The sequence below is a fragment of the Anomaloglossus baeobatrachus genome, chromosome 8, assembly GCF_048569485.1.
Source record: "Anomaloglossus baeobatrachus isolate aAnoBae1 chromosome 8, aAnoBae1.hap1, whole genome shotgun sequence".
Lineage (NCBI taxonomy): Eukaryota > Metazoa > Chordata > Amphibia > Anura > Aromobatidae > Anomaloglossus > Anomaloglossus baeobatrachus.
In genome coordinates this window covers 239,897,299-239,920,743 of record NC_134360.1, presented here as the reverse complement: position 1 = coordinate 239,920,743, position 23,445 = coordinate 239,897,299, and the positions used below count along the sequence as shown (strand labels likewise).

The 23,445-nt window shown below is 53.6% G+C and overlaps 1 protein-coding gene across 3 annotated transcripts in view; it reads right to left on the bottom strand.

Moving 5' to 3' along the window:
- The window catches only part of USP24 (ubiquitin specific peptidase 24), a 229,752-nt gene that overhangs the window by 28,127 nt on the left and 178,180 nt on the right, over positions 1-23,445 (bottom strand). For all 3 annotated transcript variants that reach the window (XM_075320429.1, XM_075320432.1, XM_075320431.1), the window contains exons 59-64: positions 22,210-22,325; positions 22,020-22,133; positions 19,164-19,229; positions 19,009-19,072; positions 18,702-18,780; positions 5,908-5,983 (exon numbers count right to left, since the gene is read on the bottom strand). In XM_075320429.1, the coding sequence (XP_075176544.1) occupies positions 5,908-5,983; positions 18,702-18,780; positions 19,009-19,072; positions 19,164-19,229; positions 22,020-22,133; positions 22,210-22,325 (515 nt within the window). The remainder of the gene's footprint in view (positions 1-5,907; positions 5,984-18,701; positions 18,781-19,008; positions 19,073-19,163; positions 19,230-22,019; positions 22,134-22,209; positions 22,326-23,445) is intronic.

The following is a 23,445-nucleotide window of genomic DNA, read 5'->3' as shown; positions in this document are numbered from 1 at the left end:
GACTACAGGCGAGGCCCAAGCGCTGTTGGATGCCTGGATCACCCCCAGCTTCAGCATCTCGTCAATCTCCTGGCGCATGTGTTGCTGCACCTCCAGGGAGACCCGATATGCTGAACGCCGGATCGGGGGATGATCCCCAGTGTCCACGTGATGGACAGCCAAGTTAGTCCTTCCGGGCTGGTTGGTAAACAACCCCCGGAAGGGGTGTAGGGTGGCCCACAGCTGGGACCGTTGGTCCTCCAAGAGCTGGTGGCCAACCTCCACATCCTCAATGGATCCGCCTGCCCTAACCTGGGCTAGCATATCCAAGAGGGTTTCCGCTTCTCCCTCCTCGGGCAGGTTGCACACGGGGAGCGCACATGCCTCCCGCTCATGATGTGCCTTCATCATGTTCACATGGAAGGGCTTCCGCCTTCCACGGGCAGGGTCCAGGGTGACCAGGTACGTCACAGGGTTGAGCTGCTGGTACACGAGGTATGGGCCTTCCCAGGCTGCCTGAAGCTTGTCCTGTGGTACGGGGACCAGTACCCACACCTTTTGACCCACTTGGTAGGTCCTCTCACAAGCGTTCTGGTCGTACCAACGCTTCTGATCGGCCTGGGCTTGAGCCATATTGTCGTGTACCAGTTGCGTCAAGGCCTGCATTTTGTCCCGGAAGCGCATGACATACTCGATAACCGACACTCCAGGGGTGGCCAAATCCCCTTCCCAAGCCTCTTTCACCAGAGCCAGGGGGCCCCGCACACGTCGCCCGTACAGGAGCTCAAACGGTGAGAATCCTGTTGAGGCCTGTGGAACCTCCCGGTAAGCAAATAACAGGTGTGGGAGATACCGCTCCCAGTCACGCCCATGGGAGTCGACCAACATCTTAAGCATCTGCTTTAAGGTGCCATTGAACCGCTCGCACAGGCCATTAGTCTGTGGATGGTACGGGCTGGCCACCAGATGTCGCACCTGGACTTGCTTACAGAGGGCCTCCATCAGCTGGGACATGAATTGGGTCCCCCGGTCAGTGAGCATTTCCTGGGGAAAACCCACTCGGGAGAAAATCTCCAGCAATGCGGTGGCCACCTTGTCAGCCCGAATGGACGACAAGGCCACTGCTTCTGGGTACCGGGTGGCATAGTCCACTACCGTCAGTATGAAGCGTTTCCCGGAGCTGCTGGGGATGGCCAGCGGGCCGACCAGATCCACAGCCACCCTCCTGAAAGGCTCATCGATGATGGGCAGAGATACCAGTGGGGCTTTGGGGCGTGGCCCCGCCTTCCCCACTCTCTGACAGGTTTCACACGAACGGCAGTAGGCAGCCACATCGGCCCCCATTTTTGGCCAGTAGAAATGCTGGTTCAACCTGGCCTTGGTCTTAGCGATCCCTAGGTGTCCGGCCATCGGAATCTCATGTGCGATCCGCAACAACTCCGTCCGGAACGGATAGGGTACCACTAACTGTCGGTCCCTGGGCCACGCCTCCGGTGAACCCTGCTGGACCGTGGCCCGGTACAGCCGTCCTTGGTCCCAGACCACTCGCTCCGGGTCCGAGTCCGAGGGAGGCTGTGCCGCCTGCTCCTTAAGAGCTTTCAGGCTGTCGTCAGCCTCTAACGCTGCCTGAAACCCCTGACTAGATGTGGCCAGAATCGACGAGACTGTCACATCTTCAGTCAGTACCCCGGGACCTGTGTCCTGGCCTCCACCTGACTCGGCTGCCACTTGGTCAGAAGGGGAAGAGCTATCGGACCTCCGGGAGGCCCCTTGGCTTCCAGCACTCCCACTGCGGGTGACAGCGGCCACAGCCGCTGCGACCGTGGGTCGTGCCTGCTCCTCCTCCGTTCCTGACCAAGTCGCCGGTTCAGGCAGACCTACCTGGCTTCCTGACACCCCGGTTGTGGGGGAACCATGCACCGAGATCTTACCTGGGAGCACTTCCGCTCCTGGACCGGCCCCAATCTCACCTGCCTGTTCCCCTCCTGCAGCAACAGAACCCCGCTGTGAAATCTCTGGGGACCCCACATTTGCTGTGGTAGCCCCCACCCCACACACTGGTCCTCCCCCTGCAGCACCCTGCTCTCTGCTTATCCCTGCAGAGGGCAACAGATCCCAGCTCACAGGCTGATTACTTGTAGAGGCATTGTCACACCTTTCTCTGACCCCCTCCCCTGTCACAGCTGCAGCTGTGTGTGTGTCTATGGTGTCTATGCAAGCAGAAATATCAGAGTTCACTCCCTCCTCCCTCACATCATTCATAGAATACACATTAACATTGTTAGGAGTCATGTCAGTACTGGCTGAAGGTTCAGCCCTTGGTTGGGGCCCAAACTGGGAGGTTATCTGCCCCAAATCTGTCCCAAGTAGCACGTTTGCGGGGATCCGATCAGTTACCCCCACCTCTCTCACCCCTCGCCCTGCGCCCCAGTCCACATAAATGTCAGCAACAGGCAGCGCCGGGTCAATGCCTCCAATCCCGGAGACAGCGAGGGTTTTTCCAGGGATCAAGTCTTGGGGGGACACCATCTCAGGCCGCACCAGAGTCACCTCCGAGGCGCTGTCTCGCAGTCCCATGGTCACAGACCGGCCGACGGTGACAGGTTGGAAGCTGTCCAGGGACCTACCACCACCCCCACCCACACAATACACCTTGGGCGGCCCTTGGGACGGGGACGGAGCCGGGGCCTTGGGACGCTGAGGGCACATGGCCTTGAAGTGTCCAGGTAGGTTGCACTGGTGGCACCGTCTTGGTTCTGCCACGGGCCTGGAGAGGGGAGTTGAGGGGGACACCCCCTGCAGTCTAGGGGCAGGTGGGGCAGTCGCAGAGTTCATCTTACCCCCTCTCCAGGTGCTGCTGGTGGCTGCTCTCCTGGCTTCAGGAGCCCGATTGTTGGTGTAGTCATCGGCCAGGGCAGCTGTAGCCGTGGACCCCTTTGGCTTCTGGTCTCGGATGAACTGGCGGAGATCCTCAGGGCAGTTCCACAAGAGTTGCTCCGTGATGACCAAGTCCAGGATCTCTGGTCCGGTGGAAAGCTGCAGGCCTTGGGTCCAGTGGTCGGCAGCTCGGGCAAGTGCCCGCCGGTGGTCAGCCCAGGAGTCCTTTGGTCCCTTCTGCAGGGTCCGGAACTTCTTGCGGTAGGACTCCGGAGTGAGGTTGTACTGTTGGATCAGGGCCCGCTTGATGGTGTCGTAGCCCTGATCTGCCTCAGCAGGCAAGTCCCCAAGGATTTCCAGGGCCTTACCCCTTAAACGGGGGGTCAGGTATTTGGCCCACTGGTCCTTGTCCAGATGGTGCTGCAAGCAAGTCCGTTCAAAAGCAGTCAAGAAAGAGTCCAAGTCTCCATCCTTCTCCAGCACTGGGAAGTCCTCAACACGGACCTTTGGAAGTTTGGTGTCTTGAAGGTCACGTGTGGCTGATGAGGGCTGGAGCTTGGCTAGATGCAGCTGGTAGTCACGGTCTGCCTGTCGCTCCGCAGCCTCACGCTCTGCCTGGTGCTCTTCACGCGCTGCTTGCCGCTCCGCAGCCTCAGCATCACGCGCTGCCTGCCGCTCTGCCCTGCGCTCTGCCAGGAGTTCCTTGTAGCCCTTCTGGTCTCCAGCCTGGAGAAGGGCCATAGCCATTTGAAGAAGGCTATCCGAGCCTCCCAGGCTCGGTGGAATGGCACGTGGTGATCTGCGGCCCGCTGCGGAGCCTGGTGCTTCACTGTCCATTGCAGAGCGGAGGGCTGGCATCTGGCTCGTTGAGGACCCTTGGGTGAGCTGCTCCTCATCTTGTCCAGCAGTGCCAGGTTGTGCAATGTCCTCTGCAGAGCTGTTCTCTGGCGTCGAGCTCCTGGAGGACTCGTGGGCAACCTCCTCATTACTGTCTACAGCACCGTCCTCCCTCTCTTCGGCTCCTGCCTTAGCATTGGCCAGTTGCATAGCTCTGCTCCTGGTGCCATCAGCCATTCTTGCAGACTTTTGGTCACTGACACAGAACTGACACCTGATGCCTCCACACACCTTACAGTATCTGCACTCTGACACTCTAGTGTTGAGCTGGTCTGAAGACCCCAGCAGCCACAGCTGCTGCAGGCAGTCTTTAGTGTCTGGGAGTATGGGTCTCACACTCACACACACTATTATCTCGATCCCACCGCTTGCCACCAATATGTCACGAACCACCGGGGGGGGTCACTCAGAAATCCCCCGCGCTGGCTACCAGTACGTCACAATCGGGGGGTAACAAGTGGGGGTCACCCCTCCTTTATACCTCCCGACCGACAGACAGAGCACGTGACGCGCTCTCTAGCGCCCCTCTTATAGTCAGGCCAATTATGGAATTGCCCGACAATAAGCAAGGAGGCCGCTATACTACTTATGCCGATTATTGAAGGGTCCCCGGTGAGAGTAGGGTATATATTCCCCCGACCTCCGCGGGCGGAATATATAAAATCTCCCCGAATCTCACTGGCCTCCCCACAATAATCCTTGGCACAAACTCGCTGCCACCAACCGCTTCACGGTAACTATTAGCCGAACACACAGACGTGGGATTCAAGATCGAGATAACAGAACAGCCCAAGATTAATTATATAATTTAATCAGCCTAAAGCACACTAGAAACTACAATATATACAATAGGGAATCTACAGAATATACATATGTCAGAGTACAGTTACAGATAAAGCATGGTTTACAAACAGGTATGCAATTCAATCAGTTACCTTGTGCGTCTGGCCACAGGGGGGCGCTGTAGACCAGGTTTCTAGGAACTCCCACAGATGTTTCCTGCACGTGACCCCCAGCGAAAGAACACTGGAAAATGGCCGAAGTAGGGTTATCAACCTGGGCAAATCCAGGTCCCCTCCTACCTTCGTGACCTCAGAGGGAGCACTGCTCCACCCCTGGCTGGAGTTATGGACAAAATCCACAACATGGAATATGGCCATAACTTGGCCTGGGAGCGTCGTAGGCGGACGCCAATGCTCTCATTGTGACAGTTATGAATTTAGCTACAGAATGAGAGGTTTCATGACTTGTCTACTAGTTCCACATTGGCTGATATCACGCCTGGGGTATTTCCCAAGCTCCCGCTCCCATAAAAAAAGGTGTGCCAGCATCGTCCGCATGCGAAAACACCATTTTTATGGTTGCCGTATTTATCGGAAATATGGCTTGCGAGATATGAACCATTTTTTACTGGAGTCGTTCTGTCTGGCTAGTTCCAGAGCCTTATAATGAGATACAACTCTTGTTACAGGGTGACGGCAGGGAGTCATCCTGTGTCCTTTGTTCCCACATCACCTAATTTCCATATCACAGGAGATGGCCATGGGATGGGTTGCTAAACAAGTTGTGTGAAGGAAAGGGGGGGTGACACCAGGAGAGGGCTTCCTGACATAACTTGAATATCATGATTTATCGTCATATCTCCGGATTTACCTCACATCACCGTCAAATCTCCTTCTCTGAGCCTTCATTGGGGGACACAGAACCACCAAATGTCGTCCCTAGTTCCATCTCAACCACAAGGTATCGCAGCGGGAGAATAGTCCCTCCAAGACTAGGTGTTCCAGCAAATATGTCACAGTTGGAGTCCTCCGGACGTGGACCTGATGGCATAGGGATGGACCTTCACATTTTGGCGAGATGCCATGAGGTCCACGTCCGGAGGACTCAAACTGTGACATATTTGCTGGAACACCTCGTCTTGGAGGGACTATTCTCCCGCTGTGATACCTTGTGGTTGAGATGGAACTAGGGACGACGTTTGGTGGTTCTGTGTCCCCCAATAAGGCGAGAGAGAAACGCATGCCTTTACGATGCAGTTTAAAACGCTGCGTAAGCGCATGAAAAAACGCAACATGCGGACACAGCCTTACTGAAGTTACAAAAAGCTTGTTCCACAGCTACGTTACAAGCCGGCTGACGATCCGCACTCACCTTCTTCTGCAGCCACTGCACGGCCCAGCTCCAGTGCTGAGAGTTATCTTTAAAATATTCTTTAGCCGCTGTGCACCTGTCACCAAAAAAAGCAGATCCGCATTAATTCAGGGGCTGCTTTCTATTTTTTCCCCTATATAGTAAAGGAAGACCTCGCTCTGGGGTACAGGGCGCCCCTGTGCATTGCACATAGCACCTTCCTAAATCCTATGGGTGACAGAAAGCGGCACGGTGGCTCAGTGGTTATCACTGCAGTCTTGTGGTGGCTCTGTGGTTATCACTGTACTGTGGCTCAGTGGTTAGCAGTCTTGCAGCGCTGGGGTCCTGGGTTCAAATCCCACCAAAGACAACATCTGCAAGGAGTTTGTATGTTCTCCCCGTGTTTGCGTGGGTTTCCTCGGGGTTCTTCGGTTTCCTCCCACACTCCAAACACATACAGATAGGGACTCTAGATTGTGAGCCCCAATGGGGACAGCGTTGCCAATGTATGTAAAGCGGTGCAGAATTAACAGCGCTATATAAATGAATAATTATAATATATTATTTCTGGCTGATGGTCAATTATCCGACACCGAATCAGCGAAGAATGGCGATGATCCAGAAATTACTCTGAAAAGAAGGGAATTTTGTTTACTTACCGTAAATTCCTTTTCTTCTAGCTCTAATTGGGAGACCCAGACAATTGGGTGTATAGGCTATGCCTCCGGAGGCAGCACAAAGTATTACACTCAAAAGTGTTAAGCCCCTCCCCTTCTGCCTATACACTCCCCGTGCTCCCACGGGCTGCTCAGTTTTGGTGCAAAAGCAAGAAGGAGGAAAAAGAATTATAAACTGGTTTAAAGTAACATCGATCCGAAGGAATATCGGAGAACTGAAACCATTCAACATGAATGACATGTGTACACAAAAAAACAGGGGCGGGTGCTGGGTCTCCCAATTAGAGCTAGAAGAAAAGGAATTTACGGTAAGTAAACAAAATTCCCTTCTTCTTTGTCGCTCTATTGGGAGACCCAGACAATTGGGATGTCCAAAAGCAATCCCTGGGTGGGTAAAATAATACCTCGTAAGAGAGCCGTAAAACGGCCTTTTCCTACAGGTGCGCAATCGCCGCCTGAAGGACTCGTCTACCTAGGCTGGCATCCGCCGAAGCATAGGTATGCAACTGATAGTGTTTCGTGAAAGTGTGCAGGCTCGACCAGGTAGCCGCCTGACACACCTGCTGAGCCGTATCCTGGTGTCTCAAAGCCCAGGACGCACCCACGGCTCTGGTAGAATGGACCTTCAGCCCTGAGGGAACCGGAAGCCCAGCCGAACGGTGGACTTCGAGAATTGGCTCCTTGATCCACCGAGCCAAGGTTGATTTGGAAGCCGGTGACCCTTTACGCTGGCCAGCGACAAGGACAAAGAGTGCATCCGAGCGGCGCAGGGGCGCCGTACGAGAAATGTAGAGTCTGAGTGCTCTCACCAGATCTAACAAGTGCAAATCCTGTTCACATTGGTGAACTGGATTAGGACAAAAAGAAGGTAAGGAGATATCCTGATTGAGATGAAAGGGGGATACCACCTTAGAGAGAAAGTCCGGAACCGGACGCAGAACCACCTTGTCCTGGTGAACAACCAGGAAAGGGGCTCTGCATGACAGCGCTGCTAGCTCGGACACTCTCCGAAGTGAAGTGACTGCTACTAGAAAAAAACCCTTTCTGCGAAAGGCGTGAGAGAGAGAAATATCTCTCATTGTCTCGAATGGTGATTTCTAAAGAACCAGCAGCACCCTGTTCAGAATCCAGGGTTCTAACGTCAGCTTGTAAGAAGGAACGATGTGACAAACCCCCTGCAGGAACGTGCGTACCTGTGGAAGTCTGGCTAGGCGCTTCTGGAAAAAACACAGAGCGCTGAGACTTGTCCCTTAAGGGAGCTGAGCGACAAACCCTTTTCCAGTCCAGATTGAAGGAAGGACAGAAAAAATGGGCAAGGCAAAGTGCTAGGGAGAAGAACCCTGAGCAGAGCACCACGACAGGAAAATTTTCCACGTCCTGTGGTAGATCTTGGCGGACGTTGGTTTCCTAGCCTGTCTCATAGTGGCAATGACGTCTTGAGATAATCCTGAAGACGCTAGGATCCAGGACTCAATGGCCACACAGTCAGGTTGAGGGCCACAGAATTGAGATGGAAAAAACGGCCCTTGAGATAACAAGTCTGGTCGGTCTGGTAGTGCCCACGGTTGGCCGACCGTGAGAAGCCACAGATCCGGGTACCACGACCTCCTCGGCCAGTCTGGAGCGACGAGGATGACGCGGCGGCAGTCGGTCCTGATCTTGCGTAACACACTGGGCAACAGTGCCAGCGGAGGAACACATAAGGGAGCTGAAACTGCGACCAATCCTGAACTAAGGCGTCTGCCGCCAGAGCTCTGGGATCTTGAGACCGTGCCATGAACGTCGGTACCTTGTGATTGTGCCGGGACGCCATGAAGTCGACGTCCGGCACCCCCCAGCGGCAACAGATCTCCTGAAACACGCCCGGGTGAAGGGACCATTCCCCTGTGTCCATGCCCTGGCGACTGAGATAATCCGCTTCCCAGTTTTCCACGCCTGGAATGTGAACTGCAGAGATGGTGGAGGCCGTGGCTTCCACCCACATCAAAATCCGCCGGACTTCCTGGGAGGCTTGCCGACTGCGTGTGCCGCCTTGGTGGTTGATGTATGCCACCACTGTGGAATTGTCCGACTGAATTCTGATCTGCTTGCCTTCCAGCCACTGCTGGAAAGCTTTCAGGGCAAGATACACTGCTCTGATCTCCAGAACATTGATCTGAAGCGAGAACTCTTGCTGGGTCCACGTACCCTGAGCCCTGTGGTGGAGAAAAACCGCTCCCCACCCTGACAGACTCGCGTCCGTCGTGACTACTTCCCAGGATGAGGGTAGGAAAGATTTCCCATTCGCTAATGAAGTGGGAATAAGCCACCACCGAAGGGAAGCTTTGGTCGTCTGAGAGAGGGAGACGGTCCTGACGAGGGACGTCGGCTTCCTGTCCCATTTGCATAGGATGTCCCATTGAAGGGGACGCAGGTGAAATTGCGCGAAAGGGACTGCCTCCATTGCTGTCACCATCTTCCCCAGGAAGTGCGTGAGGCGCCTCCCGGGATGTGACTGGCCTTGAAGGAGAGATTGTACCCCTTTCCGTAGTGACTGCTGTTTGATCAGCGGAAGCTTCACTATCGCTGAGAGTATGAAACTTCGTGCCAAGATATGTCAGCGATTGGGCCGGTGTCAGATTTGACTTTGGAGAATTGCTGATCCACCCGAAACCCTGGAGAGTTTCCAGGGTAGCGTCAAGGCTGCGTTGGCATGCCTCTATAGAGGGTGCCTTGATCAGCAGATCGTCCAAATACTGGATCACCGAGTGACCCAGGGAGTGTAGAAGCGCTACTACAGTAGCCATAACCTTGGTAAAAACCCGTGGGGCTGTTGCCAGGCCGAACGGCAGTGCCACGAATTGCAGGTATTCGTGTCCTATGGCGAAGCGCAAGAAGCGCTGGTGCTCTGGAGCAATCGGTACATGGGGATAAGCATTTTTGATATCGATTGATGCAAGGAAATCTCCTTGGGACATTGAGGCGATGACGGAGCGGAGGGATTCCATCCGGAACCGCCTGGTTTTTACCCGTCTGTTGAGCAGTTTCAGGTCCAGGACCGGGCGGAAAGACCCGTCCTTCTTTGAGACCACCAACAAGTTGGAGTAAAAACCGTGGCTCTGATGCTGAAGAGGAACAGGGATCACCACTCCTTCAGCCGTCAGAGTGCGCCGCGTCTGCAGAGGACGTGACTTAGACCGCCATGCATCAGAGCTCCTTTGTCTTTCTGAGACCTTGTGGACGAGGAGAATTGGGACCTGCCCGCGCCCCGAGAGGAGCGAAACCTCGACTGCCCTCTCCTCTGTTGGGATATGTTTGGTTGGGACTGGGGTAAGTATGTATCCTTTCCCTTGGATTGTTTGATGACTTCATCCAGACGCTCGCCAAACAACCTGTCGCCACAAATTGGCAAACTGGTTAAGCGCTTTTTTGGAAGCAGAATCTGCCTTCCATTCCCGTAGCCATAAGGCCCTGCGGAGTACCCCCGAATTGGTGGCCGCAACCGCCGTACAGCTCGCAGAGTCCAGGACAGCACTAATAGCGTTGCCGAGGTTTGGGAGGTAATGGATGCCACTTGTGGCGCGGACGTGCATGTGGCTGCTTCAATTTGCGCTTGACCTGCTGAGATAGCTTGTAGCGCCCATACGGCTGCGAATGCTGGGGCAAAAGAAGCTCCGATAGCTTCATAGATGGATTTCAACCAGAGCTCCATCTGCCCGTCAGTGGCATCTTTGAGCGAGGCTCCATCTTCCACTGCAAGTAATGATCTAGCCCCCAGTCTGTGAGATTGGAGGGTCCACTCTGAGACACTGAGTCCAACCTTTAACCACGTCACGTGGAAAAGGACAACGTGTATCCTTAAGGCGCTAAGAAAAAACGCTTATCTGGACAAGCATGGTGATTCTGGACTGCCTCTCTGGAATGAGAATGGTCTAGAAACATACTCGGTGTACGCTTGGGGAACCTGAAGCGGAATTACTCCTGCTGATAATCTGACTCCTCCGCCGGAGGAGCTGAGGGAGAAATATCCAGCATTTGATTGATGGACGCAATTAGATCGTTCACTATGGCGTCCCCGTCTGGAGTATTACGATTGAGAGCGCCCTCAGGATCAGAATCCTGATCAGCTGTCTCCGCATCATCAACCGGAGATTCCCCTCGCTGAGACCCTGAACAACATGATGTCGAGGGAAATTCTAAGCGAGCTCGCTTAGTCGGTCTGGGGCTGGGGTCTAAGTCAGAACCCTCAGCCTGGAAATTGTGTCCCGGGAGGACATTGTTGGTCCAATTGAGGGGGGCCAGGGAACAATGATTCAACAGAGTCCCTTTGCTGAGATACCGGCCTGGACTGCAAGGCTTCTAGTATCTCAGCCATAGTCTCAGAGAGTTTTGCAAACTCCATCCCCGTCATTAAGGACCGTGTCAACAGGTGTCTCCCCCTGGGCCCCTCTTAGCAGATGCTCTGGCTGAAGAAGAGAGTCACAGGGGCCACACATTGCACACAATGAGGGTCAATGGGACCTGCCGGCAGCTGGGTCGTACAAGCGGCGCAGGCAGCATAATAAGCCTGTGTTTTGGCACCCCTGTCTTTGTGGGCGCCATGCTATTGTTTTCCCTGATTAACACAAAAGGGTAAATAGCCATAATGAACTGTGCTCATACAGTGTAAAGTATATAGTAATAACACAGAATGTATCAATACACTACAGCACCATGGGGCTAACACCACAGGTGCTGCTTACCAGCCGCCTAAGGCGGTTGTGAGGCCACCAGAGACCGTGTCTGGGTCTCCCAGGGTTAATCCCTCTCTGCAGCGTCGGAGGAGCTGACAGGAAATGGCTGCGGCGTCCTGCCGAGAGAAGGGAGCCGTGGGCATCTCACACAGTGCACAGTGAGGGGAGTGGAGTATGCAAAGCATGCTCCAGCCCTCATGCTGCTCGTTTGTCCCTCTCTTCCGTGCAGCGTCCCGCCCTTCCCCCTGCCTGTCAGGGCTGAGGGCGGGAAAAAGGAAGCTAGGCCGCAAGAAAGCCGGGGACTCTAGTATAAGCGTCGCCGCCGTAAAAGCGCGGCCGACGCCGAAGTCCCTGGCGAACTACAAGTCCCAGGCGCGCCGCAGTTTCACATGGCAGCGGCGGTTAGCGCGGTAGCCCCTACATATAAACACACTCAGCGACGCTGAGTGTGTAATGGCACATATAGACCCGGTCAGCGCCGTGGTCCCCGGTGCACTAGCACACCCAGCAAAGCTGAGGTGTTGCCGTGCACGGTCCCTACAGGGATACAGAGTACCTTCAAGATGCAGGGCCATGTCCCTGAACGGTACCCGGCTCCTATCCAGCATGGTCCTCAGGAGCTGTGGATGGAGCACGGTCTCCTGTGCCTGGAGACCGATAGGATCCCACTTCACCCAGAGCCCAGAGGGGGATGGGGAAGGAAAGCAGCATGTGGGCTCCAGCCTCCGTACCCGCAATGGATACCTCAACCTTAACAACACCGCCAAGAGTGGGGTGAGAAGGGAGCATGCTGGGGGCCCTATATGGGCCCACTTTTCTTCCATCCGACCTGGTCAGCAGCTGCTGCTGACCAATCTGTGGAGCTGTGCTGTGCATGTCTGCCTCCTTCGCACAAAGCATAAAACTGAGCAGCCCGTGGGAGCACGGGGAGTGTATAGGCAGAAGGGGAGGGGCTTAACACTTTTGAGTGTAATACTTTGTGCTGCCTCCGGAGGCATAGCCTATACACCCAATTGTCTGGGTCTCCCAATAGAGCGACAAAGAAAAGAGAATTTTGTTTACTTACCGTAAATTCTTTTTCTTATAGTTCCGACATGGGAGACCCAGACCATGGGTGTATAGCTTCTGCCTCCGGAGGACACACAAACTACTACACTAAAAGTGTAGCTCCTCCCTCCGAGCATATACACTCCCCGGATGACAAATCCAACCAGTTTAGTGCAAAAGCTGAAGGAGGACATCCACCCATAAGTAGAGATAGAGTAAAACCCGGAATAACCGGAACCTCTGTCTACAACAACAGCCGGTGAAAACACACGGAACAAGAAAGCTGCCAACAGGCAACAGGGAGGGTGCTGGGTCTCCCATGTCGGAACTATAAGAAAAAGAATTTACGGTAAGTAAACAAAATTCTCTTTTTCTTCATCGTTCCTTATGGGAGACCCAGACCATGGGACGTCTCAAAGCAGTCCATGGGTGGGAAATAAACAGAAACTGAGAAGTAGGCAAACCTAACTTCACAAATGAGCGACAGCCGTCCGAAGGATGCGTCTGCCCAAGCTCGCATCTGCCGAAGCATGAGCATGCACTTGGTAGTGCTTCGAAAGGGCGTGCAGACTAGACCAAGTGGCAGCCTGACAGACCTGCTGAGCCGTAGCCCAAGAGGCACCGACAGCTCTGGTCGAGTGCGCCTTAATCCCCGGCGGGGGAGGCACCTGAGAACATTGGTAGGCATCGGATATGGCCGACCTAATCCAACGAGCTAGGGTCGGTTTAGAAGCCGAGAGACCCTTGCGCTGACCTGTGGTCAGCACAAAAAGAGAGGTGCACCGCCTAAAAAACAGCGGTGCGTGACACATAGATCCGGAGCGTCCGCACCAAATCTAAAGCATGCAACGCTTTCTCAAAGCGATGCACAGGGGCCGAACAAAAGGAAGACAATGAAATGTCCTGGTTAAGGTGGAAAGGAGACACCACCTTAGGGAGAAGGCCCGGAGTCGGACGGAGAACTACCTTGTCTTGGTGAAAAAAACCAAAAAGGGTGACTCCGAAGAGAGCACAGTCAAATCAGAGACTCTCCTGAGAGAAATTATGGCCACCAGAAAGACCACTTTCTGTGAAAGACGAAACAACGAAACCTCCCTAAGAGGCACAAAGGGGGGTTTCTGTAAGGCCATGAGGACCAAATTAAGGTCTCAGGGATCCAGAGACCGCCGGTAAGGCGGAATGATGTGAGATGCGCCCTGCATGAAGGTGCGCACCTGGGCCGGCCGGGCGATATGCCGCTGGAACAACGCTGACAGAGCCGAGACCTGTCCCTTGAGGGAATTGAGGGACAGTCCTAGCTGCAGGCCGGACTGTAGAAAGGACAGGATGGTCGGCAAGGAAAACGGCCAAGGGGCATGGCCGGAAGAACGACACCAGTACAGGAAAATTCTCCAAGTCCTGTGGTAAATCCTGGCCGAGGAAGACTTCCGAGCCTGAGTCATAGTGAAGATGACCTCGGAAGGAATGCCTGAAGCCGTAAGGATTCAGGGCTCAAGAGCCACGCCGTCAATCTGAGAGCCGCAGAATTCTGGCAGAAAACGGACCCTGTGAGAGAAGGTCTGGCCGGTCCGGGAGATGCCACGGCACCTCTACGGACAGACGGAGCAGGTCTGGGAACCAAGCTCGCCTGGGCCAGTCTGGGGCGATGAGTACGACCCGACGGCCCTCCATTCTGATCTTGCGCAGGACTCTGGGCAAGAGAGCTAGAGGGGGAAACACGTAGGCCAGACGGAACTGGGACCAATCTGGAACCAGCGCGTCCGCTGCCAAGGCCTGAGGATCGTGGGAGCGAGCCACGTAAACCGGGACCTTGTTGTTGTGCCGGGATGCCATTAGATCCACTTCCGGAGTGCCCCGCCTGCCAAATTGACCGGAACACTGCCGGATGCAGGGCCCACTCGCCGCTGTCCACGGTTTGACGGCTGAGATAATCTGCCTCCCAGTTTTCTACGCCTGGGATGTGGACTGCGGATATGGTGGACTTGGAGTCCTCCGTCCACTGAAGGATACGTTGAACTTCCAACATTGCTAGGCGGCTGCGAGTCCCGCCTTGGTGATTGATGTAGGCAACTGCTGTCGCGTTGTCTGACTGGACTCGAATGTGCTTGCCCGCCGACAGGTGGTGAAAAACTACGAGAGCTAGGAGCACAGCTCTGATTTCCAGCACATTGATCGAGAGGGCTGATTCGGACGGAGTCCAAGTGCCCTGTGCTCGGTGGTGGAGAAACACTGCTCCCCAGCCGGATAGACTGGCATCCGTGGTGAGAATCACCCAGGACGGGGCCAGAAAGGAGCGTCCCTGGGACAGAGAGAGGGGCCGAAGCCACCACTAAAGAGAGCTCCTGGTCTGTGGCGACAGAGCCACCAGCCTGTGCAAGGAAGAGGTCCCTTGTCCCAACAGCGGAGAATGTCCAGCTGCAGGGGACGCAGATGGAACTGGCAAAGGGAACCGCTTCCATTGACGCCACCATCTGACCCAGCACCTGCATGAGGTGCCTGATGGAATGACGGCGGAGCCACAGCAGAGAGCGAACCGCCAGATGAAGGGACTGCTGTTTGACTAAGGGCAGCTTCACAAGTGCCAGCAGAGTCTCGAATTGCATCCCTAGGTACGTAAGTTCCTGGGCCGGGGTCAGAGTGGACTTGCAAGCGTGGCGAGAGTGAGCGAGACACTCCGCTGAGAGTCTGCACTGGATGAAGCCTTGACTAGAAGGTCGTCCAGGTATTGAATCACTACCAACCCCTGGAGGTGCAGAACCGCAACCACTGCTGCCATGACCTTGGTGAATACACGAGGGGCCGTGGCTAACCCAAAGGGGAGAGCCACGAATTGGAAATGTTCCTCTCCGATTACAAAACGTAGCCAACGCTGGTGTGAAACTGCGATTGGCACATGCAGATAGACATCTCTGATGTCGATGGATGCTAAGAAATCTCCTTGGGTCATTGACTGATCGCAGAGATTCCATGCAAAAATGCCGCACCTGAACATGCTTGTTGAGAAGCTTGAGATCCAGGTCGGAAAGCACCGTCCTTTTCGGGGACTAGGAACAGATTTGAGTAGAAATCTCAGAACCGTTCCCAGTCGGGAACTGGTACAATTACTCCATTGGCCTGCAAGAATGCCACGGCCTGTGAGAAGACGGCGGCCTTGGAGCAGGGGGGAGTTGACAGAAAAAAATCTGTTTGGCGGGCTGGATAGAATTCTATTCTGTAGCCGTGGGAGATGGTAACCCACAGCCACTGATCGAAGACGTGTTGAAACCACACGTCGCCCAAGAGGGAGAGCCTGCCACCGACCAAGGACGTTACTGGCGCGGCCAGATAATCAAGAGGAGGTTGCCTTGGTGGCAGCAGCTCCTGCCGACTTAGGACGCGGCTTCATGCGCCAGTTGGTTTACGGACCTTGGCTGAGTTAGTGGACGAGGCCGAGGGCTTAGAGGAAGACCAGTTAGAGGAACGAAAGGAACGAAACCTCGACTGGTTCCTGCCCTGGACAGGTTTCCTGGGTTGTGGCATGGAAGTACTCTTCCTGCCAAAAACTTCCTTAATAATTTCATCCAGTTCTTCACCGAATAGATTGGTCCCAGCAAAAGGGAGTCCAGCAAGGAACTTCTTAAGAAGCATCTGCCTTCCACTCTCGAAGCCACAGGAGCCTGCGGATAGCGAGGGAAGTAGCCGAGGCCACCACAGTGCGGTGACAGTCTCCAGCATGGCAGACATGGCATAGGATGAAAAGACTGAAGCCTGGAAGTTAAGGCAACCATTTCGGGCATAAAGTCCCTGGTGAGGGAATGCATCTCCTCCAGAGAAGCAGAGATGGCTTTGAGAGCCCGCACTGCTGCAAAAGATGGGGAGAACGAGGCCCCTGCCGCCTCATATATAGATTTGGCCAGAAGGACAACCTGGCGGACAGTGGGATCCTTAGAGAGGTGCCGTCAGCCACTGATACAATCGTCCGGGCTGAAGTCTAGACACCGGAGGGTCCACCCTTGGTGAATGAGCCCACTCCTTGACCACCACTGGTGGAAGGGGGAAACAGTAATCAGAACCACGCTTTGAGAAGCGTCTGTCAGGACAGGCTCTGGGCTTGGTCACAGTGGCCTGAAAACTGGAGTGGATAAGGAACACACTCCTTGTTCTCTTAGGCAAGGTATACTGATGCTTTTTCTGCCAGAGAGGGGTGCTCCCCTGATACAGGCGGATTGAGGTCCAGTACAAATATAATGGACGCAATCAAATCATTAGCATCTGCGTCACCTTCGGACAGATCAATGGGGTACATGGAGAAGTGTCCGAGCCCCCAGTAAAGGCATCCTCCTTGTCCTGCGAGTCAGCTCGTGAACCAGAGTCGCTGGACGAGGAAGGAAAGGGGACCCTGCGTCTCCACTTTAGGAGGACGGGGTCTGAGACCAGATGAAGAATCCTCTGTGAGCTTTGCTGAGCGAGCCGTAGCAGCAGAAGCGCCCTGAGAAGGGGGCTGATGCATGCTCAGCAGAGTCCGGGACAGCTGTCCCCTGGAGAGAGGGATTCTGCCCAAACCGGGGGTTCAGCCGCCGGAGCAGCCGGAGGGACCACTGATGAGCTTCCAGGCTGAGGGACCACTATGTTAGAGCAGGCATCACAATGTGGTTATGTGCTCGGTACAGGCAGTACGAGCCTACAGCAGTGCATAATAAGAACAGCCTTGCAGCCTTGCTCTGATGTGAGACATTCTGCAGAAGTGGGGGCTCTGTCCAGAATGACCCCCAGCAGAGTATATAAACAGAGTATATAAGCAGCTGCACAACCGGAGGTTGTGGCTTGCCAGACCGTTTAACATAGGGACATCTCTGTGCCCTCCAGATCCCCCAGCCCAGGCCCCCATTTGTCACAATGTGGTTATGCAGACATTGAGAACGCTGTGAAATGGCGCCGGAGCGAAGAGAGGGGGCGGGGCCTACTCTGAGAGCGGGCTCCGGAGGGCAAATGAGGCATACAGGGGAGGGAATCTTTCCTCAGTGAGGAGTGTCCTCCCCTGTGCTGAACAGCCGCTGGGCGGAGCCACAATGTCCCTCTGCATGACTGACATGCAGGGGTAGTGAATCGAAACTAGGCCTCAGGCGAAGCCGGGGCCTAGATTTAAACATGCGGCCAGCGTGCAGGCACCATCGGCGCGGTTCTCCAGTGAAAACTGGAGAACCGGCCGGAAATGTTAACACAGTTATATAACACACTCTCCCCAATATATAAAGTACAAGGGACCCCTGGAAAGACCACCGTCTGTGGTAATAACGTCTCAGTACTTAGCTTGTGAGACGCAGGTGCCAGGTCCCTGGGGGGTGATCGCTCCGTCCGTCAGGGTCCTGAAAGGGCTGCGGATGGAGACCGGTCTCCTGCAAAGCAGTGAGAACCGTGATGGCTCCCACTTCAAGCCAGAGCCTCAGGGGATGGTGAAGGAGCGCGGCATGTGAAGGCTCCAGCCTTGTAACATCAACCTTAACAGCACCGCCGACACAGTGGGGTGAGAAGGGACATGCCGGGAGTCCAGATTGGACCCGCTTTTCTTCCAAATCTTTGAAATCAAAAATCAGAGGATGCATGTGTGTGTGTGACCTCCTGAACACAAAGCATTGAACTGGTTGGATTTGTCATCCGGGGAGTGTATATGCTCGGAGGGAGGAGCTACACTTTTAGTGTAGTACTTTGTGTGTCCTCCGGAGGCAGAAGCTATACACCCATGTTCTGGGTCTCCCATAAGGAACGATGAAGAAACTCTGTTCTTCAGGAGACAGTCAGCATGGAGGAGGCACCTGTAAGTCTCAGGGGTGACGGCTCCACACGACACTGCTGGGACTTGTGGTGCATTTCATTATCAACCTTTGTTCACTTTTAAATTAAATAAATCTCTCATGCTTCAAAAGATTATGGCTGAAACAGAAACAACCAGGTGCTGACCCAAAGAGCTTACAATCAGAGATGAGAGAATCCATGTGCTGCTGACCAGGAGCTCTGCGATCCGCTGTCTCGTCCCCGTCTGATTAGTCCAGTGCTCCCCAGCCCCGGTCCTCAGGAGTCACCATCAGCGCAGGTTCTCAGGATTTCCTTAGCAATGCACCTGTACAACACTAAGGAAATCCTGAAGACACGCACTGATGGTGGCTCCTGAGGACCGGAGCTGGGGAGCACTGGACTAGTAGGCCCGCCACGATGTCACGTATTCATCACGCTGCAACAACAATGATGTTACACCGTACGAGCAAATCACAGGCGGCAGGGGAGGATGATCGCAGGACTCCGGTTCAGCGGCCATGGACTACTCACATGGCTGATGGACCAAGGACCTGCAAATCAATCTACTCATCGCTACCTATAATCCATACAGACATTTCAGACTTACTTCTGGGCCAGGGTAACGAGGAACTTGACACACTGGTAGCAGCGGCTGCTGTCTATATGATTGCTGTGATGCATTAATGCTGAAGGAGACGAAATGAAGAGATAAGTAAGTGAACCCCAAGTCGGGGTCTAAGAATTTTAACCCAACACTTCACGATTTGGAAATCCTTATAATCTGGATGTGATTACAATAGTACCAGGTTTATCGAATGCCCGGTATTGATTCTCACAGATACTATGCATGTGAACAGTATGGGGGGGAAGGGGATCCAAGGAGGACGTGACCACCGCGGACCACCGAGACTCACCCAGCAACCCGTCAGACTCGAAGGCGAATTTCAGCCTCTGCAGCTGGATGGGGTCTTCAATCACCTGAAGGAAACAAGTCAGGAAAGTGTCACTCACCAGATAAACCACAACGGGCGGGAGACTGTGACCTCCTCCGAGACCTCGCTCTACATACCAGGATATCATGGAGGAGCGTGAACATGTTCTTCAGCTCATGAGGAGGCGCCGACTCCAGCTGATTCTGCAGGACAAGAAGCCAACACATTCACCTTGTATATATAGACATGCGGAGAGAGAAGGTATATATCTGTGCATCTTCTGTATCACGGCTCAGAGTAGTGAACGAGGCCTCTCCATGATCCGCAGCACACACCATGCACAGAGGTAAGGGACGCATGGCCTCTGCAGGAGGACGTATCTATCCTGCCGTGGTATGGAAGCATGGCCTCTGCAGGAGGACGTATCTATCCTCCGGGGTATGGAAGCATGGCCTCTGCAGGAGGACGTATCTATCCTGCCACGTTATGGAAGCATGGTCTCTGCAGGAGGACGTATCTATCCTGCCGTGGTATGGAAGCATGGTCTCTGCAGGAGGACGTATCTATCCTCCGGGGTATGGAAGCATGGCCTCTGCAGGAGGACGTATCTATCCTCCGGGGTATGGAAGCATGGCCTCTGCAGGAGGACATATCTATCCTCCGGGGCATGGAAGCATGGCCTCTGCAGGAGGACGTATCTATCCTGCCATGGTATGGAAGCATGGCCTCTGCAGGAGGATGTATCGATCCTGTTGTGGTATGGAAGCATGGTCTCTGCAGGAGGACGTATCGATCCTGCCGTGGTATGGAAGCATGGTCTCTGTAGGAGGACATATCTATGCTGCCGTGGTATGGAAGCATGGTCTCTGCAGGAGGACGTATCTATCCTGCCATGGTATGGAAGTATGGTCTCTGCAGGAGGACGTATCTATCCTCTGGGGTATGGAAGAATGGTCTCTGCAGGAGGAATAATCTATCCTGCCATGGTATGGAAGCATGGCCTCTGCAGGAGGACGTATCTATCCTGCCATGGTATGGAAGTATGGTCTCTGCAGGAGGACGTATCTATCCTCTGGGGTATGGAAGAATGGTCTCTGCAGGAGGAATAATCTATCCTGCCATGGTATGGAAGCATGGCCTCTGCAGGAGGACGTATCTATCCTGCCATGGTATGGAAGCATGGTCTCTGCAGGAGGACGTATCTATCCTGCCGTGGTATGGAAGCATGGTCTCTGCAGGAGGACGTATCTATCCTGCCATGGTATGGAAGTATGGCATCTGCAGGAAGATGTATCTATCCTGCCGTGTATGGAAGCATGGTCTCTGCAGGAGGACGTATCTATCCTCCGGGGTATGGAAGCATGGTCTCTGCAGGAGGACGTATCTATCCTCCGGGGTATGGAAGTATGGCCTCTGCAGGAGGACGTATCTATCCTCCGGGGTATGGAAGCATAGCCTCTGCAGGAGGACGTATCTATCCTGCCATGGTATGGAAGCATGGTCTCTGCAGGAGGACGTATCTATCCTCCAGGGTATGGAAGCATGGCCTCTGCAGGAGGACGTATCTATCCTGCCATGGTATGGAAGCATGGTCTCTGCAGGAGGACGTATCTATCCTGCCGTGGTATGGAAGCATGGCCTCTGCAGGAGGACGTATCTATCCTGCCATGGTATGGAAGCATGGTCTCTGCAGGAGGACGTATCTATCCTGCCGTGGTATGGAAGCATGGCCTCTGCAGGAGGACGTATCTATCCTGCCGTGGTATGGAAGCATGGTCTCTGTAGGAGGACATATCTATCCTGCCGTGGTATGGAAGCATGGCCTCTGCAGGAGGACGTATCTATCCTGCCGTGGTATGGAAGCATGGTCTCTGCAGGAGGACGTATCTATCCTGCCGTGGTATGGAAGCATGGTCTCTGCAGGAGGACGTATCTATCCTGCCATGGTATGGAAGTATGGCCTCTGCAGGAGGACGTATCTATCCTGCCACGTTATGGAAGCATGGTCTCTGCAGGAGGACGTATCTATCCTGCCATGGTATGGAAGTATGGTCTCTGCAGGAGGACGTATCTATCCTCTGGGGTATGGAAGAATGGTCTCTGCAGGAGGAATAATCTATCCTGCCATGGTATGGAAGCATGGCCTCTGCAGGAGGACGTATCTATCCTGCCATGGTATGGAAGTATGGTCTCTGCAGGAGGACGTATCTATCCTCTGGGGTATGGAAGAATGGTCTCTGCAGGAGGAATAATCTATCCTGCCATGGTATGGAAGCATGGCCTCTGCAGGAGGACGTATCTATCCTGCCATGGTATGGAAGCATGGCCTCTGCAGGAGACGTATCGATCCTGCCGTGGTATGGAAGCATGGTCTCTGCAGGAGGACGTATCTATCCTGCCGTGGTATGGAAGCATGGTCTCTGCAGGAGGACGTATCTATCCTGCCGTGTATGGAAGCATGGCCTCTGCAGGAGGACGTATCTATCCTCCGGGGTATGGAAGTATGGCCTCTGCAGGAGGACGTATCGATCCTGCTGTGGTATGGAAGCATGGTCTCTGCAGGAGGACGTATCTATCCTCCGGGGTATGGAAGCATGGTCTCTGCAGGAGGACGTATCTATCCTGCCGTGGTATGGAAGCATGGCCTCTGCAGGAGGACGTATCTATCCTGCCATGGTATGGAAGCATGGTCTCTGCAGGAGGACGTATCTATCCTGCCGTGGTATGGAAGCACACACTGTCCGCTCTAGTTTAGGACTCCTTGTGCCGCTCTACCATGTGCACACACTGTCCTCTGCGGATCCACACACGAGCTCATGGTAAATGTCTTCAAGGTGCAAGTGTTTTGGGAAAACCAGTCGGGAATATTCCCATACTTTAAGCCTCCCCGTTCCTCCATCTCATGGTCAGATGATACTATACTAACGTCTCCACACAGGGAGCGGCTTCTTCAGTGTTATCTCTCTCACATATACTATGGCAGCGTCACTCACCTTAATGAAGTTGAGAGCGGTCAGAGAGAATCGCTCGTTACAGAAGCAGCAATAAACCAGCATCTCGATGAGGACAGACAGGGACCCGGGCAGCTCCCGCAGCGCAAACATCACCTGCAAGAGGCGGCAGCCATTCATCAGAGTCCGAAATCACAGAAACCCCACAATAATTGTACAGTCAGGTCCATACCTCCAGCAGGTACGGCCTCCCGTCCTGCATGAACATCAACATCTCCACCTCTGAATGGAGCGGCAGCAGAGCAGCGTGCGCACCGCCCGAAGACTGAAACTTGGACATCCCCGGAGCTGAGGAAATGAAAAGGTGGCATTCATTACTCATGTGGTGGTTATATACAGTATATAAGTATAGCACAGAGTCACAGCCTGGAGTGCTTCAGAGCTGCAATCTTACAGAGCTTGCAGATTATTCAGCATCTGCTCTGGTTAATTTGCAATCTAGCCATCTGCATTACAGCTGATCTGTGAATCCAGCTCTGAAGTATAATACAGGAGGTATCAGTACAGGATAAGTAATGTAATGTATGTACACAGTGACTGCACCAGCAGAATAGTGAGTGCAGCTCTGGAGTATAACACAGGATGTAACTCAGGATCAGTAATGTAATGTACACAGTGACTGCACCAGCAGAATAGTGAGTGCAGCTCTGGAATATAATACAGGATGTAACTCAGGATCAGTAATTTAATGTATGTACACAGTGACTGCACCAGCAGAATAGTGAGTGCAGCTCTGGAGTATAATACAGGATGTAACTCAGGATCAGTACAGGATAAGTAATTTAATGTATGTACACAGTGACTGCACCAGCAGAATAGTGAGTGCAGCTCTGGAGTATAATACAGGATGTAACTCAGGATCAGTACAGGATAAGTAATGTAATGTATGTACACAGTGACTACACCAGCAGAATAGTGAGTGCAGCTCTGGAGTATAAAACAGGATGTAACTCAGGATCAGTAATGTAATGTATGTACACAGTGACTGCACCAGCAGAATAGTGAGTGCAGCTCTGGAATATAATACAGGATGTAACTCAGGATCAGTACAGGATCAGTAATTTAATGTATGTACACAGTGACTGCACCAGCAGAATAGTGAGTGCAGCTCTGGAGTATAATACAGGATGTAACTCAGGATCAGTACAGGATAAGTAATTTAATGTATGTACACAGTGACTGCACCAGCAGAATAGTGAGTGCAGCTCTGGAGTATAATACAGGATGTAACTCAGGATCAGTACAGGATAAGTAATGTAATGTATGTACACAGTGACTACACCAGCAGAATAGTGAGTGCAGCTCTGGAGTAGAATACAGGATGTAACTCAGGATCAGTACAGGATCAGTAATTTAATGTATGTACACAGTGACTGCACCAGCAGAATAGTGAGTGCAGCTCTGGAGT